The sequence below is a fragment of the Lepisosteus oculatus genome, chromosome 2 (assembly GCF_040954835.1).
Source record: "Lepisosteus oculatus isolate fLepOcu1 chromosome 2, fLepOcu1.hap2, whole genome shotgun sequence".
Classification (NCBI taxonomy): Eukaryota; Metazoa; Chordata; class Actinopteri; order Semionotiformes; family Lepisosteidae; genus Lepisosteus; species Lepisosteus oculatus.
This window is the reverse complement of record NC_090697.1, coordinates 51,553,419-51,572,123: the sequence shown is the minus strand read 5'-3', so window position 1 is coordinate 51,572,123 and position 18,705 is coordinate 51,553,419. Positions and strand designations below refer to the sequence as shown.

The window sequence follows — 18,705 nt, the reverse complement described above, 5'->3', positions numbered from 1 at the left end:
GACTCTGATACCACCCAGAATAACACTCAGAGACTTCTAAAACAATTTTCTAGGAAACTAATGCTCTCTACCATTTTCTCCCTCAAAAAACAGATTATCCTTTCCGACAACAACATCAAAGAAGCTAAGGAATTTCTACGGCTTACAGCTCCACATCATCTTCCCTTCATAACTAACCTCATTAGATCTCTCAACTCTGAACTCTACCAATTTCTCACTACAGAGAAGGACAAAAAACTCAGTCACCTTCTACAGAAGAAAACCATCAACACCCCAAACACCCTCACCAACACTAACCTTGTTGTCACCATACCTTCTGACCTTTCCCTTTCACAGGATGAGCGATCTCTCCTCAGCAAAGGGCTCAGTTTTGTACCAGTTCCCAGGAAGCTGGACATCCCCCAGACCAATGTCGACCTTGACCGCTTTTACCGCAGGATCCGTCTCAGAGCACATTTTGCTGACGATTCCTCTTCACAGGCAGCTGATAACAACCCGGTTATTGATGTCATTAACAACATTAATCCCAAACAGAGCTGTTGGACTCCCCCCTCTGGCCGTTTTCCACCAGTTGATTATTTCATCAACCAATGCACTAATCAAGCTCCCAAGGCACTCTCTATATCCAGTAAACACAGGTCTAACCTCACCCAAGGAGAAAATCAGGCGCTCCAGTCTCTCCGCAACAGGGATGATATTGTCATCAAACCAGCGGACAAAGGAGGCGCTGTTGTGGTGTGGCGTAAGGATCTATATATCTTTGAAGCCTCTAGACAACTAACTGACACTTCTGCCTACCTCCCTCTTCAACAGGACCCTACCACTGACTACCAAAAGGAAGTGGGATCCACCATTTCTCTTCTTATCAGCAGTAATGAGCTCCCCCAGGAGGCAAACCGGCTCATCATGGAACATCCGCAGGTATCTCAATTTTACCTCTTACCCAAAATCCACAAACCGGACACCCCTGGACGTCCAACTTCTTATGCCTCAGCCTTTCTCGACAGCCTCATGAGACCGCTGGTTGAAGATCTTCCCTCATACATCAAAGACACCAACCATGTGCTCCAACTTTTTAATGATTTCCAATTTCAGGGTATCGAATGCTACATTTTTACCATGGACATCACATCTTTGTACACCGTCATTCCCCATAATGACAGCCTTACAGCCCTCAAGCACACGCTGGACAAACGCACAGTGCTTGATCCACCCACCCACACCCTGGTACGCCTTGCAGAATTGGTCCTCACACTGAACGCATTCTCTTTCAATAATCTTTTTTACCAACAGGTCAGTGGAGTTGCGATGGGCACCAGAATGGGACCCAGCTATGCCAATATTTTTGTCGGCTGGGTAGAAGAATGCTTCTTTGCTTCCTACACTGGCTATGTCCCTGAGCTCTACAAACGATATATTGATGACTGTGTCGGTGCCGCCACATGCTCCGACGATCAGCTTGAGTTCTCCCTGCACCATTTCACCAACTTCCACCGGTCCCTCAAATATACGGTTAACATATCTTCCACTACTCTTCCGTTTCTAGACATCAACCTCTCCATCAACTACCCCTGACTGTCCACTACAGTTTATTACAAACCCATGGATTCACACTGCTACCTCCTGTACAGCTCATTTCACCCCAACCACACTAAAAACTCTCTTCCTTTTTCACAGTTCCTTAGGCTACAACGATTATGCAGCGATGACATCGACTTCGAGAACCAAGCCCTCGAAATGTACTCCTTTTTCATCAACAGAGGATACCCCAGCAGTGTGATTGACAGGGCCCTTGCCCGAGCCAAAAACACCCGATCAGGAACTCCCGCCGTAACAACCACATTCCTTACCACCCTAACACACTTCCTATCCCTGGACCATTAACCACAACTTTTCCATCCTACAGGATGATCCCTCCATTGGGGCCCTCTTTTCTGATCGCCCTATCATCTCATTTCGCCGACAACCTAATCTGCGAAACCTCCTTGTTCACAGCTCCCTTGACCGCCCTCAACAACCATCCACACCAGGCACTTTCCCTTGCAACAGAGCTCGCTGTATCACCTGCAAGTACACATCCACCACCACACTCATTCAAGGCCCCTCAGGACAATTCCGGATCACCCAGACAGCATCTTGTACCTCCAGCAACCTTATTTACTGTATCTCTTGCAGTAAATACCCAGCCATCTACACTGGAGAAACAGGAAGGAGACTCTGAGACCGCTTCAGAGAACACGTCAGGGCTGTGAAGATTAAAGATCTCTCCAAGCCCATTGTTTCTTGTTTCACCTCTGACGGCCACGACCACTCTAATCTCTCCGTCTGTGTTCTCAAAGACGGTTTTCCGAACTCATCGGAAACATCAGAAAGACCACCGAAACCAAAATTATTCTGCAGCTAGGATCACACATTCTCCCTTCCCTTAACGACAGACTAATGTTCTTTTAAATTTTCTCCATTCATTGGAAGTTTCATTTCACATCTCTCTGCACCCATTCTGACTTCACACCTCTTGACTGGCCTCTCTTTCTGTCCCCTGCTCCCGCCTCTCACTCCTCCTCCCTCCCAACCTTTGTTCTCCAGCTACTTTACCTTTGCCTACTGCCCTGTCTCTCTCACACCTGAAGAAAGCTTCACGGCTGAAACGTTGTTTTCTCTTTCTTCTTTTTTTCAGCATGGAATAAACCTATTACTTGTTCCTTTGCAACTTGTGAAATATGTAACCGATTACAGTAACAAGAATAGTATTAAAGGAACAAGTAATATTTCATTTCATGAAACCCAGAAAGAATAAACAATGTTCTGGTTCGTGAGCCTTCTTCAGGTAAGAAGAGAGATTTCTCTCACACATCATACCTGAAGAAGACTCAATAGCCAAAAAAATTGTTTCTTCTTTTTTCTTTTCAGCATGAAATTAACCATTACTGATTCTCTTACAGTCAATGCACTTGGAAGTATCTCCGCATTTTCTGTTTAGTAGTACCCTGATCAATAAAAGCACATCTGCCCCCAGTATAACTTGTCTTATATGCTGTGAGGTATAAAAAATGCAATGAATGCTATTGATTCATTGCATTGGGAGCTGCTCCGCACGGGATCACAAAGTATTGCAAATGGTGGTGAAGTCAGCGCAGCTACCAAGCATCCAGGAGATCTACTCAGCTGAAGAAGGTCAGGTCCATTCTCAAGGACCCCAGTCATCCCAGTCACAAACTGTTTTCCCTCCTACTGTCCGGTAAATGGTACCAAAGCATTCGGTCCAAGTCCAACAGACTACGGAACAGCTTCTACCTCCAGGCAATAAGACTGCTAAATAGCCAACCTGTAGCTCCTTAGCAAATCACCTGTAATGGCTACATGGACACACAATTCTCACTATATTCAGCATAACTGCACTACATGTATGGCGTTAGTGGGGCCAGCAGGGGGCGCTCACCCTGCAGCTCATGTGGGTCCTAATTCCCCAGTGTAGTGACGGGCACACTATACTGTAAACAGGCGCTGTCCTTCGGATGAGACGTAAAAAGAGTAGGGGTGTAACCCCGGCATTCTGGCCAAATTTCCCCATCGGCCTTTATCAATCATGGCCTCCTAACAATCCCCCTCTGTGAATTGGCTTCATTACTCTGCTCTCCTCCCCACTGATAGCTGATGTGTGGTGAGCGTTCTGGCGCACTATGGCTGCCGTCGCATCATCCAGGTGGATGCTGCACATTGCTGGTGGTGGATTGGAGTCCCCATTACCTGTAAAGCGCTTTGAGTGGAGTGTCCAGAAAAAGCGCTATATAAGTGTAAGCAATTTTATTATTATTATTATTATTATTATTATTATTATTATTATTATTATTATTATATATTGCATACACCATGGACACATAACAGCTCTACTCACATTGAGTTTTATTCAATTTAAAAAATGCAACCTCGATTTTGTGATTTTTGTGATTTTTGTGAGCTTGCAGAAAAAGACATTTTTTCAACTACTGCTGCATGCTGTATTGTTGTGCATTTGATAAATAAACTTTGATTTGATTAGATTTTTTATTTGATTCCTATACTCAGCTCATTTTCCACGCCTCTGGGTATAGTTACTGTATGACTTCCATCTGAGGATGTACATTGCACCTTGTGTTTATACTGCAGAAGAGCTACTTACTGTCCTCAGTGATATGGCATTCTGTTTGTAAAGTTTCATGTTCAGCTACTAAAAGATTCACTTTATGTGCTTTCCTCTCAAAGTCCTAAGAATCAGGGGGTTTGATGCTGTTTCTGAGCTCTATTCCCACGTACACTTGAGGTTGGATGAGTTTTTGACTTATGTTGGCTTCCATCTCCTTGCAAAGCTGGGACAGCTTTATGGAAAAGTTAGCCAGCAGGATAAAGCAAAATCTACTGGTCTACTGTGAGAAGGTGACAAAGATGTGTTATTGAACTAGCCACAATGAAAACAAGCCCTTTAGACAATAACATCATAAGAACAAGAACTTCACTACCATCACTGGCACAGAGCTATCATCACAGGCATAAGTCAGGCAACACAGAGCAAATACCATTACCATGAAAAATGAGTTGTTCAAGTGCATTTACAGTAAAGGGGTTCCGGTCAGTGAATCAACAAAACCACACTAAAAAAAACATATAATAACTGACAACATAGAATAATTAAATAATTGATATGTGCAAAACCATGAAAACACACTTTTCGAGATCCCTAAGTATTCAGGGAGTAAAAAAGTACATTTATTAAACGGGGGATAACTTGAGGAAATCATCGCCATAGTTGGTGTCCACTGCAGAAATATGAATGTGAATTTAGTCCAGCCAAACTAATTCTGACGGGCCAGAGAAGGTTGAAAGATGCCCAAAAGTTTTCGGCACACTCAACAGCGTATTACTGCCTAGCTTTGATGCAGAGAAGCCTTCCGTGCAGAGAAATATACCAAGTAGGGGATTAAAAAGGGGTCATCATGTTACTGATGACGAACCTACAGAAAATATTAAACTTTCTCCTATCATACCAAACTATTCTGTCTGATCCTGCCTTATCTTGCCTTATCTAATATTATAATTAGTAACTTAATAAGCCTACACTCATGTTAATTGAAATTACTCAAACCATAGGTAACGACAACAATGTTTTCAATTGACGTATCACCACAATATTATTTTATTTTTTCAATGTGGGTTATTTCTTTTTAATTTTATTGTGCCATTGCAAATTCATATTGCCAGGTGTCCCAAAAGCAGTAAAGATTTTAGGGAAAACAGTATGATTGGGCTGCCCCACCTGGATGACGCAACAGCAGCCAGAACACTCACCACACATCACCTTTTAGTGGGGAGGAGAACAGAGTAATGAAGCCAATTCATAGATGGGGATTATTAGGAGGCCATGACTGGTAAAGGCCAATGAGAACTTTGGCCAGGACGCCAGGGTTACACCCCTACTCTTTTCGAGAAACACCCTGGGATTTTTAATGACCACAGAGAGCCAGGACTTCGGTTTTACGTCTCATCCGAAAGACGGCACTTTTCTACAGTATAGTGTCCCCGTCACTATACTGGGGTATCAGTACTGTCACAAACCGCAGGGTAAGCGCCCCCCTGCTAGCCCCACTAACACCTCTTCCAGCAGCAACCTTAGTACCCATCCAGGTACTGCCAGTTGCGAGTTGCAGGTTGATATGTCAATTCCAAATTTGGAGGCAGGACATAAAATCATAAAATAACTAGCACTTCCAAATAATGAAAAAATAATCAAAAGTGCTATAAATACAGCAGAAATACAGAATATGGAAAAAAGTCATTAACTGTACAAAATGTTGTCATGGGAAACTATGTAATTACTTTCTCGAATGACAGAAGGGGCCAACAGGAGACTGAAAAAGCACCATAAAGCCTTTAATTAAAGCGCTGCCCAATGGACACCAGACTCATGATGAAAGTCTCAGTGAAGAATTATACAAGCTGATAATAAAGCTGCACTGAAGCTGACCGGCCTTTCTGTCAGCAGTGATTCATTGTACCATCCTACCCATTCCACCCTCTCAACCAGAGATGAGAGACTCAGTTTGTTGATCCTACCATCCCTAACTGTGAGATACTTTATCTATCAATCAAGCTCATTTTTTAAAGAGACTGCTATCAATTGCACTGCTATAAAGTAGCCAACTTAATTTTCTGTAGAGTGGATACCTATTTATTACAAATGAGGGAGATATAAAAGAACTGATTTCGGAGCCTTATTTGAAGATTAATTTCCTGATAGCTATTTAATGAGTTCCTTGTGATCAGTTAGGACTTGAAGAACTAAAATAAAATCTGCATTGCCAGAAAAAGACATTTGAATGACTTAAAATGTCTAGATGGCCCTAGGAAGTTTTCTAGAAGTAAAATGTCAGTGTAACAAAAACGTTATATCCTGTCAGGCACTCAGAAAAATAACCATGTGCAAACAGCATATTCACAGCATATTAACATTTCTACAGTTTTTTAGAACAAATTAATGTCTGCTGCCCTGGGGGTTGTACTGATACTCCACTATTGTAAAACCCACACAAGTGCACGTGTGGGTTATTGGCTCTGTGTGAAAAATGGAGCAAGAGGGCAAAGACTGATTGGCACTATTTCCCCTAAGGAAATCTATTATGAAAATAACCTTCTATTTTTATTCAATCTTGCAACTGATACACATTCTGAGCTGCAAGATGCAGATGCATTTCATAAGCAAATAGCAACTGACAGACCTTGTCGAAAAGAGGAGAATAAAAAAAATCAGTAATTTACAGAAACCTTATATGGAATATGCTGGTTGTATTGGAAATATAACAAAAAGCAGAGCATTTAAAGAAAATACTACAGCTTGTTGACTAACCTTTCATGAGATAAAACCATGAAAACAAAATCTGTACTGTTTACAGTGAATTACACTATAAAATCAAGAAAGTGTCAATGGAAGCTGACATAGTCTAAAATGAAAAAGGGTCATGTTTTGGACAAAATCACATGGCTGGTTGCCTGCATACTGTATACATATAGATAATCTTCTTATGAACCTCCCTTTTTGAAAATCTCTGAAATGGGGCAAATTAAACAGCTGCTGGTGGAGTTAGGATTGTGGTGAACTGATGGTGTTGTGTAAATTTCTTAAATTAGCAGAATTAATGTCTATCAGATCAGTGTGCATCCTAAGGTCTCCTGCCTGTCCTCTCCAATATTTTGGAGCTTTATAAAAAAGCTGGAGTTGGGAGAGTTGTTCCAATAACAGCTTTTGTTGCACTGTTCTTCATAAGCCTTGGGTCTGGCAGACTGCATGTTTGCTTTTTCTATCCTAAATTTGTATTAATAAAAGGATCCTGCATCTTTGCATTGAGTAATAAACGCGGATTTGAAAAATTATGCGTGTACAAATGTCATGACCTACAAAATTAAACCGTATCCAAACTGCAGGTTCAAATTCTCCCTATATACCACAGCCTTATTTAATACTTTTGTTGAAAAATTGGAACTCCATCCACCACACTATGCACGCATCACACCTAAGTGCTGCTCCATTGAATCCTTACACTATCATGTTCAACTTTCTCTATAAAGAAGTTATCCAACTTTTTCAACAGGGAAATTACCCACTGCTGTGTGGTAGTCATTTCAAGAAAGTTTGATACCCTGCTGGCAAAGAAACAGCCTCAGCTATCCCTTCCCCTGACTCTCACACTGATCTCCTCTGGTGCACAGGTCCACTCTCTGCCTCTCTTTCACTGTATTTCAGACAACACAATGGTGTTTCAAACTAGCGAAGCCGCACAGAAAATTCTGCATCTAACTTGGATTGTTCTACATGAAGGTTTAACCTGTCTGTCTCATAAGTAATCAAAGAATAAAAAATGACGCGTCTATATATAAGCATTTCCCACTGAAAATAAAACAGGACTATGTAGATCATCAGGGAAAAAACAAAACACAAAAGTTTTCCAAAGCTTATTTTACGTTTTTTTTTCCAATCATAAGAGCTCATAAAGGTTTATCCTGATAAAACTGATAAAAACCAAACATGTACCCAAAATTATATGCACGAATATAAATATATATATGAACCAAGATGCATACAATGATACAAATAGGTTCAGAATTGTTGATGTGAATAAGTTCAGAAGACATCATTTTAAAGACTCTATTACACTTACCTTTGATGTGAAAGTAAGAGCAGTAGTGGCTCAAGACAACTGAGTAAGGATCACAACCTACGTTTATCATATAAAATTAACCTATATTTAATTACAGTGAGAAGGTCCCCTTCAAGGCTTCCTGCCCATCATTGAGCCCTGGCTCCAGGTCTTCAACATGATAATTAAACAAGTGACCTGGGACCTTAATTCACTTTGGCATTCCTAGTTAGAGCATTTCACTCTCAATTCAATATCCTCTAAAAATTGGCTTCATTACTCTGCTCTCCTCCCCACTGAGAGCTGGTGTATGGTGAGTGTTCTGGCGCACTATGGCTGCCGTCGCATCATCCAGGTGGGGCTGCACATTGGTGGTGGTGGAAGGGAGTCCCCATTACCTGTAAAGCGCTTTGAGTGGAGTGTCGTGAAAAGCGCTATATAAGTGTAAGCAATTATTATTATAATTATTATTATTATTATTATTAGCCAGGTTATTAAATCAGTTAGAATTCAGGAGAAAGATATTTAAAATTGGTCAGCCATACGAGTGGCTGGAATCTCTGGAATAAATTAATCTGGAGCCATTGCTCTCTAGGGATAATCCTTCAAATGCTGAAATTACTTACACACTTCCTGTTGCAGAACTGCTGTCTGTGGGCAAAGAACCATTTGACCTCTCCATCTGTGCCAATCTAAGAAGAAGCACAGATTATTAAACAGGAATAAACAAACTTTAAAAAATACAGCCAATGTTATTTTAACAAGGCTCTGAAGGTTGCATGGTAATTTCAAGCTATTTATTTTATTTTTATAGCTGCTGCTGCTTGGTTTTAATTTGATAACTGGGAAATGGCATTCATAAAAAGCAGTGAAACGCAAAAAATGTCTCTAAAAACGCATGATGTAAATTAAAATGCAAAACATTTAGGCTGTGTTGAGATTTCACAAAACTCAATGTCCTTATTAATAGGTTGGTGTATGTAAAAAAAGTCTCTGGAAACTGAAACTGGAAAAGGGGGCTGCATCAGAGACGGGATGACATCCGTATTACAAATTCAGATCTGTTATACACAAATAACTGAAGCTGTTGAATATACAGTAGATAGTGAGGGATTATGGAAAAAATAGCACTGGAAGTAAGAATAGCACAGGCTTCCAGAGCTGCTTCAGTAATTGCGTCAAACAACCTCAATTGCTGTTCCTGTCTGAACTGGTTTTTGAATAATCTCTAGTATTTTGTATTTTAAAGCAATATAAATATATTGCTTTATACTTTAAATTATATACAGTACAATATTAGGATTTAAAATGATTATTTTTTTAGAAGACAGGGTGACAACAATATATTGCACTTTACTTATTCACAAGGACTCAGTCAACTCCAATACTTTGGTCAAAAGACACAAACAAGATCTGTTATATAACATTTGTTATGATAAGTTACATGTATCACAAATTTTACACTTGCGCATTAAGCAAAAGGCGAATTTCAAAATAAAAAACAAAGAAGAACTGTGAACAACTTGCACATTGGAACCATACTGGGTCATGAAATGGAAATAAACTTCTGAGTCTGTGGTAAATGATCTGTTATTTGCACACTCTTTCAGAATGCTAAAAATGCCACTTCTTGATTATGTGTCAAAGTAATGTGAAAGATACATTTAGGATGCTAGCAAGAAAGGCAAAAGACAGAAACTGTTAAAATGGCAAATACCTGCTTGCATAATGCTCTATCCTGGAATGAGTGTCATCATAAGAATGTTGTGGAGACTGAGAGAGTCTGCAGGCAAACAACAGAAAAAACACACAGTAAATGACACCTTAAAGACATCAAGCAATTTTCCAGAGCAAAACACTCTACAGCATATGATCTATTAGGCAGCCAGTGTTATTTCTAACCTACAGAAAAGTTTTAAAGAAAAGTGTGAAAGATAAACATCAGCAGTGTGGGAAGCATAGCCAGCATGCTGTGTAGAGGGGCGTTGCATATACTCACTCATACTGCTCCGGACACATGCTGATGAGCGTGACAGGACTGCAAGAGAAACGGTGGGAAACCACAGAACATCTTTAGGGCAACTTTACAAACAGATCAGAGAGTCAAGAACAGAAGCAAGCGTGGAAGAAATGGCTCTGTCTGCCCAGCTGGGCCGAGTGCCAGCACGGCCCACCAGAGAGCTGGCAGCTAGGACTGCACTGCCTGGGGCTGCCCCACTTTACTGTACAGGAGCACAAAGGTCACCTAAATAGACTGAAAGCCATCTGCTAGTATTGACTTGAGTCGGACGAAGAAATGTGTAAGAGCACAGGGATCTGGGATTTGATCCCAATGCTATTTTTAGTCTTTTAAGTAGTGTATTTATTTTCTTTTACTTGCTTTTGAATCTGAATACAATTGAAGACAGCTGATCAGCTTCATACTATCAATGCATACTGGGACATATTTAATTTGTAAAACAACATTTGGGTATTGTGTCAATCAAGATGGGAATGTGACTTGCTTATTCAGAACCCCCATCAACTGCTTCTTCTAAGGAACTGATGCAACAGATGATAGAATCTTGGCAGACTTAGACAAAAACAAATATCTTTATAATTTTGCACCTATATATTTTATAATTTTATTAAGTGCTGCATGCCATACATATTTCTCTTACTCAATTTGGTAAATTAACTTCAAACGTTAGAAATATAATTCTTGTACTAATGGGATGAATATACATAAAAACTGGTTTCTTGTGTAAATGAAGATTGCTGTTTGACCTCCATTTCTTTTTCTTTACTGTTACTATGCAACCATTAACACCATCTCCTGCTGCTTATAAAAAACATTTGGCCAATTAGCTGAAAACAGCAGGTATGTTTCTAGTGACAATAAAGTTAACCAAAATGCTTTACTACAATTTTGATCACAAAATTGAAACTACCACTGACTTGGGAACCTACAGATTTGAAAATTGGGATCCATCACTTACAGACATGCTTCAGATTTGCCTCATAGACTACAACAATATTTTATGCACTATTGTGTCATGTCCTCAGCTGCTTTTTGTAATGTGCCTTGTAAGGCTAGTTTTTCTTTAAAAAAATGTTAAATTAACCCCAAACATGGTATGTATCACTTTTTCTCAATCACCACCTTTATGTTCTCTTACTGATCTGCATTTCATACCACACACTGCTCATTCTAATGATGGTGTAATTAAAATTCACCAATATGGTGAATTATTAATATGGGGCTCTTGTTTAAACCTAGATGGCTGAACCCCATTTCAATTGAATTGAATCTGTTTAAAATTGTTAAAATTGAATCTACCAGTGATGTAGGAACCACTGACCTTGACCTTGCAAGGTTTCATCACACTAAAACCTGCTTCTGACGTATCCCTCAGATACAGAGCAACACCCTTAATGGGTCATGACCTGCTACGCAAAACATGCCTTGTACCCCTAACTGCAAAATTGAAACTGGTTGAGTATCTCCATTCACTTATTTTCAGCAGTCTCTTCAACCCATTTTATCATTAAAAACTGTCATTGTAACCAATGGTTCACCAGACCACTCTACTTACTTAATGCATGCACTTTCATCATAAGTGCAATGCTTTCAATGATTCAAGCAAATGTAATTAAGGAAGGGAGGATACTGGTTTTTATTGTGACTGATATACAGCAAGGGGACTGAATCTCTTTTTAAACATCTGAAATCGAAATTTGTGATCACGAGTAGAGGAGGAAATGTGATTAGTTGAGCCTACATTATGATCCTATAATTGAAATTTAAACTGTTGAACATGCCTGGCATGATCAATAACCGCCATTAACATAATACCTTTTGTAAGTAATTCCACATACTAAACACTAAATGCCTTGTTTATTCACCTGTAGCAAAGAACATATTTCGACTACTAAAGAACGTTAGTACTACAACAAGCTGTACAGGTTAGTCATCCGGTTATTTCAAGAAGCAGCATGTCCACATTATTATTACAGCAATTTGTTTAGCAATTCAGATAAATACTGTACAAATGGATCACTAAACAAGGCATCTTATTGTTAGTATGCATTTCATGGGCAATAGGATTCTACCAAGGAGAATGTTTAATTTCAGCACTGCATGCATAATTCTCCAATTTAGAAACCTGTGTTCCTGTAAACTTGCAGAGAATTACTTGGCTTCAAGGCATTAACAGATCTGCGGTAGGATTTTCAGGAGAGTACAAAAATATCAAAAAACTAATCTGAGGTATTGTGCCACTGGCAAAAAAGAATGTTATTTTCAATTTCTCTGTTTATGACAGATGTCATTTAATGGAATATCTGTATCTGCATGAACTCTGGTGAATAAAAGGAAAAAAGTAAGGAAAGAGAGAATGTTCTAATAAATACAATATAGATGGGACAGGTCAAAGCAACACTGATTATTCAAGTGGCTAAGTCGTACAAATCACCATCAATGGAAACAACGTTAAGGCTGCTGAAGCTTTCCTGAGCAAACAAAATCCAACATGTGAATTTATAAGCTAAACTGGATTAATGAATAAGCTTCAATCCTAAGAGTGCTTATTTTCCTTGTCTACATCGATCCACTTTCACGAGGGGTCACGGGGGAGCCAGAGTCTATACCAACAAGCATAGGGCCTAATGCAGGGTACACCCTTGGATGGGATACATGTCCATCATTGGGCAGATGGACACAGACACACATACTCACACCTAAGCCCAATTTTCAGAGAAGCTAATTAATCTACCAGCATGTTTTTGGACTGTTGGAAAAAACTGGAACACCCAGAGGGAAACCACACGAACACAGGAAGAACATATAACTCCACACAGGTCTGGAATTTAGCTCAGGGCCCCAGTGCTGTGAGGCAGCAATGCTAACCACTGCACCGCTGTTCAAACCCTTTGTCTACATAACCTGATCAATTAAAACAGTTTAACATGTACTTACACACCATTAGGCTTTTATTTTCTGTAGCCTTACACAGAATAAAATCAGTGGTAAAACATCTATATTAAATGCCAGTCCTCTTTCTATCCCTTTTTGCAGGGAAAATAGCTTTACTTTCTGTGAGAAATATTTTTAAAAAATATTCTTAGGAAAAATATGCTGCATAAATGTATCATTCTCTGGTGTCTTTTAATATAAGACATGTTTAAATACACAGAGCATCATTCTCCTATTCACACTGTCACACTGCAGGTCTTCAATAATGGAATTTATTGGATAAAAATGAAAAAAGATAAAAATGCTAATTACGGAATTACTGGAAGAGTGGGGTGACATCTAAAAGCTGTTTGGTACACACCCAGGGAGTTTCCAAGAGATAAAGCTGCCTGAATTGCAGAGAGAAAAAGCCAGGGCTCTGACCACAGCACATTCTGGCATGTCGTGAATAGTGTTAAAGAGACACTGTTCACAACCCCACATACTTCAGCCAAAAGTCTCATTACCCTGATCACCTTATTAGATCATTTTCTCTAGAGTCTGCATTGCAACAGAAATTAGATGACCAAATGGAAGTTTTAAATCTGGAAGATGGCTTTTAAGCACAGTCATTTCTTCCCATTACTTGCTCTGTATAACGATTTGCATGAAAGCACTGGCCCTGTGCCCTGCTCATGTGTCTCTACAGCAATTTTCACTTCCATACTTGAGTGAAAATTAACAGATCATGCACCTAGGTACCCACTTGTACCTATTTACTGTCAATAAATCAGGACCAAAAAAAGATAGGAACGCTTGGGAAATGACACTATATACGTGGAATTAAATTATTAGCCTAGTGAGACATTGCTCTTTCATTCTCACCCTTTTAAAAATAAATATTCTGTAAACCTTTTTAGAAATCTCAACACTTAGGAGTATGGCAGAGCAAAACTCCAAATGAGCACAGTTTTCTGTTTAATAGTACAGTACATAAAAATTCATGCCATTAAACATGAAGAAGCCACACTGAAAGAGGGCACAGGGGCCAGCTTTTGAGGAAAAAGAGAAAATGAAGTAGCACAGTTTTTCATTACTCACTTGTTTTAACATTGTAACTTGCCACCCACTGCAGCAAATGTTAAAGGCAATTTAGATTTATGGAGAACAACAGAGGTGCTTACAGAAAGATTGTGGGTATTTTGATGTTTTTACAAAATTGAACACAACTTCTAGTAGGTATTCTGTGTTTTTAAATTTGTAATTGTTTGTTATTAATTTGATGATATAAAAAACCTTTCTATAATGAAACAATATAATCAGACTCTTGCATATTCAGCCCTGACTAAAAGATGATGCTTTTAGGTTTTTTGGTAACATTAATTTAATATCTGCACAGTTTGAAATTACTAATTTGTTTTTTTTTAGTACTATACGACAAACTCCATAGCGTCTGACAGGAGAGTTAAGACCCACTCTCTCAGACATCATGACAGGCATGCAGGTTGCCAGGAATTTGCAAGAAGTACTTAGCCATGGGCCAAGGGAGCTATAGCGAATTAAAAGAGAACTCAGAGCTCATTCTTTTACTGATTGAATCACGCAGGATCAAATGTGTGAATCATCATGAGTCAGATTTTATTTCCTTTATATCTAACATACATTCCTTAAAGGAAAGATGCATAATTATAACTCAAACTATTTAGTCCAAACCAACATCTGCTCACCTACTGTACATTTACCAACAAAACTAAACTTGATCTTGAAAATAATTTCTGTTCCTTATATTCTGTACGTTTTTGTATAATATTGAACTATAAATTGTTTAAAGGCCTGGTCTGGTTCATTTTTCTCTGGCTTCTCTAAACCCTGTGGCTTGAAGTAACATTAGTCAAATATAAAAAAAAATAGAACTTGTTTGCCCTTTGAGAACAGACTCTTATAATAGTAAAGTGAAGCAAGTCTCTGGCTATTTTCTTAGAATGTAGTTTGTTTTTTTAATGGCAACCATTTGGCATGAAAATAATCCTCATATGTGTGCTGACATATTTTGCAAACTAGGTAGGTCTTAGATATTGTCTCCATTTTAAACTTGTTTATCGTTATCAGCAGGAACACTGAAATTGTCCACTGAACTAGCTCCACCACATCTTGAAAATGGACATCTGCCAACAAGGTAACAGCACACAGGAACAAAATGTGGAAGGAACAGACTTTTTTTTTAGAACTGGGATAGACACAAATGTATATGCTGCGCATCCCTAATAATTTTCTGTTTCTTTACAATCATGTAGATCAGAAAATCTCAATGCAGAAAATGTTCAGAAGGAACATTATTCTCTTTATAAATGAGTGCTACATAGAAAGTTACAGATTTACATCATCATCTGGTGGAACACAATAGTCATTATACCAATTTATGTTTATCTTAATGGATACCATAAATCTAATAGCTATATCAAGCAGGGTATTCTGACATGATATATTACCTGCTGTTTAGCAAAAGGAAAAAGAAAACTTAATGAAAGCTGACAAATTGTAGGCTGTCTGCACTTACGTCTCCAAGTTATCTCCCTCTAGGACAGTCTGGACTGGTAGGTAGCCAAGTCGGGGATGTTTGGCAAAGTACTTTTTCGATCGGAATTTGTTTTTCAACACCTTCGTAAAATCTCGTACATCTTCCCCAGAAGTTGTCTGAATCATAAACAGAATTTATTATTTTTATTAGATTATGCAAACATTCAGCTTATATTCATCAAGAAGGCTAAGAAAAATTATGATAGCTGTAAGGCACAGCTTTACGTTGTTGGAGCTGCTGCTCAAATCTTGGTGTATTGCCAGAAAGCTGAAGCCTGAAAGGAATTTGAATGAAAAGGAATCAGCATCTCCCAGCATTTAGCAAACTTAGTGTTAATTATAGTGAACCTTAATGTTCTCACTACTGAAAATACAATTGTACCAACATTGAGCTCTAATTTAACTAATGACAAATTTTAATGATCTTTCAAATCTCATATTTTTCATCATTAAAAATCTCAAAATAACCTGGATGTTTAATTAAGGAATATGTTAGAGCACTGAATTTAATGAAAGTCTGAAAAATGAATAATACTTGCTGAGGCTGAAGGAACAGTCTGTAATGACTTTGCTGAACCCTTAGGTCTCAATCAACTTTCCATGCTTACAACAATATACCCATTTGTTTGACTAAAGCAATTATGTATCAGAAACCCCTGTACTTACTGAAATGCCACCAATAAACTTTATGCATTTCATTTTCAAAAAGAAGGTTATGAAATCCTTTGCAATGTGGAAGCCTAAAAGTCCCTTTTCACTATTTATATAAAAATGAAAAAGAACAGAATCCCAAGGCAACTTAAGTTGTTGATTTCATACGCCAGTATTCCAAACTTTATCAGTGTATTACAGCAGCTCACTGCATTCTTCAAACAAAAAAGAAAGCTAAATGTATGCTTTATAATTAAGAAAAATTTAACAGACCCATTTTAACATGGAAGCCCATGAGTACAATGCATTAAGTACAAGGAAACCACACACAGAAAAGCAAAAGAAACTGATACAGTGACTGGGAAGACAAGTATGGACACAAGCTCAGAGGATGAATCAACTTGTGTGAACCCTATGATGCACATTGTCTTGACAGAAAGCAATTGGCAACAGAACTTCAACTGATTAGAAAAGAAGGAGAGGAAGAAAAGCTGAGAAAGGCATTTACAGCAACCAAAATAATTTCCTGCAAAACTCCAATTCTCAACATAAAAAAGGAGTTTTCGTTTAAAGATGAAAAATGGTCATTTTTAGTTTAAAACAGGAAACTGACAAGAGCTCTACATCTTTGGTAAAAAGAAAACACCACTACAACTGAAATAGTGGAAGATGAAATAACAAAACTCTAACCTGAAACCTGAAACCTGAAAACCTGAAAAGAGTTTTCTTTAGGAAGAAATAATACAACAATATGTTTGAGACAGTTTTGACATTAATTAGTACACAGTGAGCAGGATGAGCAAAGTTGTATACACAAACAATACAACAAAACTAAAAACTGAATCCATGAGCATGGACATGGACATACAATTGAGATTTCATTATACATTTCTGTTAACTTAAAATACCTCCAAAATCACTGAAAGGTACAGAACGTGCATGAGAAGGGGAGCCTGTAGCTCAATAGTCTTTCATTCTGCTCGTTTAAAGGCATTATGGGATGATGAGCAGGTGACCTAGGGGTCGATATCAGTAAATACTTTTGTTTTATTATGCTTGTCACCAGTTCCTCATACCAGTCTATAGGATGCTCTGAATGATCTTGAATGGCCTGCTCAGTTTCTCCGAGTTACAGACCTACTGTACATCTCAGGATGTAAAAGGAAGAAAAATAACAGTATCACTACTTTCCCACTTAACATCACATCATCAATTAAGTTAGTTCAAGACTGCTCCTAGAATACTGCCATCAGAGATAATGAAGTTCTGGCACCAAAGAGAAAATGAAGTAGCACAGTTTTTCTAAACTGAAAAAGAAAGTGAACAGGAGCTCAAGAAAATATGAAAGAGAGAACTATAGAGAATAGCAAAAAAAAAGAACACAAAAGTTTTGCATATTAAGATTTTGAGACGTTTTTTGATAAAGCATAAAACTATTAATTGCAGGTAGTAGACTTTCAAAATAATGCATGCACAGTACTTGAATTCCAAAATTGGTTAATAGGAAACAGAGAGTACAGATGGGTTACATGCTCAAACTGGGATGATGCAATTAGTGGGGTACCACGGGGACCTACATTATGACAACTTCTCTTCCAAATTTATTTAATGACCTAGATATTCTGGTAAAGCTAGCAAACAGAGCAAATGTTCACATATGTTACCAAACAAGGATGTGAAAAGAAATTCAGATATGCCAAAGAAATTATTTTTGAACTTTTGGACTTAAATAAAAAAATGGGTAAACACCTGGCAAATTACAAAAAATGTAGACATTATTCTACATAGAGTGTTACATGGATTTAAAAAAAACATTGTGCTTGAAGAAGAGAAGAGTATAAATAAAAGAGCTTTTTATGTTGATACATCGTTTTCATCTTCCAGACAATTTAGGGAAACAATAAAAAGACAAACAGATGATTAGGATATATAGTTAAAAGCACAGAATTAAAATCCAGGGACATTCTGATAAAACGGCAAAATGCACTAGTGAGATTTCATTTATGATATTGTGTATAATTTCGGTCACTAAGATACAAAAAAGATGCTGCTGATCTGATATCTGATGAGAGAAGAGCAACCACATACATTTTGAACCTGGGATACAACAATAGGCTGAAGAACTGAACCTTTTTAGTTTTAGGGAGGACTATGAGGAAACCAGATTATAGTATTCATAACCCAGAAAGGCATTGACAAAGTCAATCTAATGGACTTCTTCAGAATTAACAGGGGACACAACGGGAAACTACATGGAAATACTGTACACTAAAAACAGAGAACAGAAGATGCTTCTTTACAGAAAGGGCTGTAGGAATGTGAAACAAGCAACTCATATGATTGAAGCTGATATCCTGACCTTAGCTTTTGAAAAAAACA

General features: G+C 38.3%; 1 protein-coding gene across 9 annotated transcripts in view; it reads right to left on the bottom strand.

Moving 5' to 3' along the window:
• utrn (utrophin) overlaps window positions 1-18,705 on the bottom strand; it is a 292,295-nt gene that overhangs the window by 27,870 nt on the left and 245,720 nt on the right. For 8 of the 9 annotated variants that reach the window (XM_015347666.2, XM_015347693.2, XM_015347687.2 and 5 more), the window contains 4 exons: window positions 15,656-15,792; window positions 10,165-10,203; window positions 9,883-9,948; window positions 8,792-8,857 (listed from right to left, as the gene is read on the bottom strand). In XM_015347666.2, the coding sequence (XP_015203152.2) occupies window positions 8,792-8,857; window positions 9,883-9,948; window positions 10,165-10,203; window positions 15,656-15,792 (308 nt within the window). The remainder of the gene's footprint in view (window positions 1-8,791; window positions 8,858-9,882; window positions 9,949-10,164; window positions 10,204-15,655; window positions 15,793-18,705) is intronic. The other variant, XM_015347699.2, reaches the window with a different exon arrangement.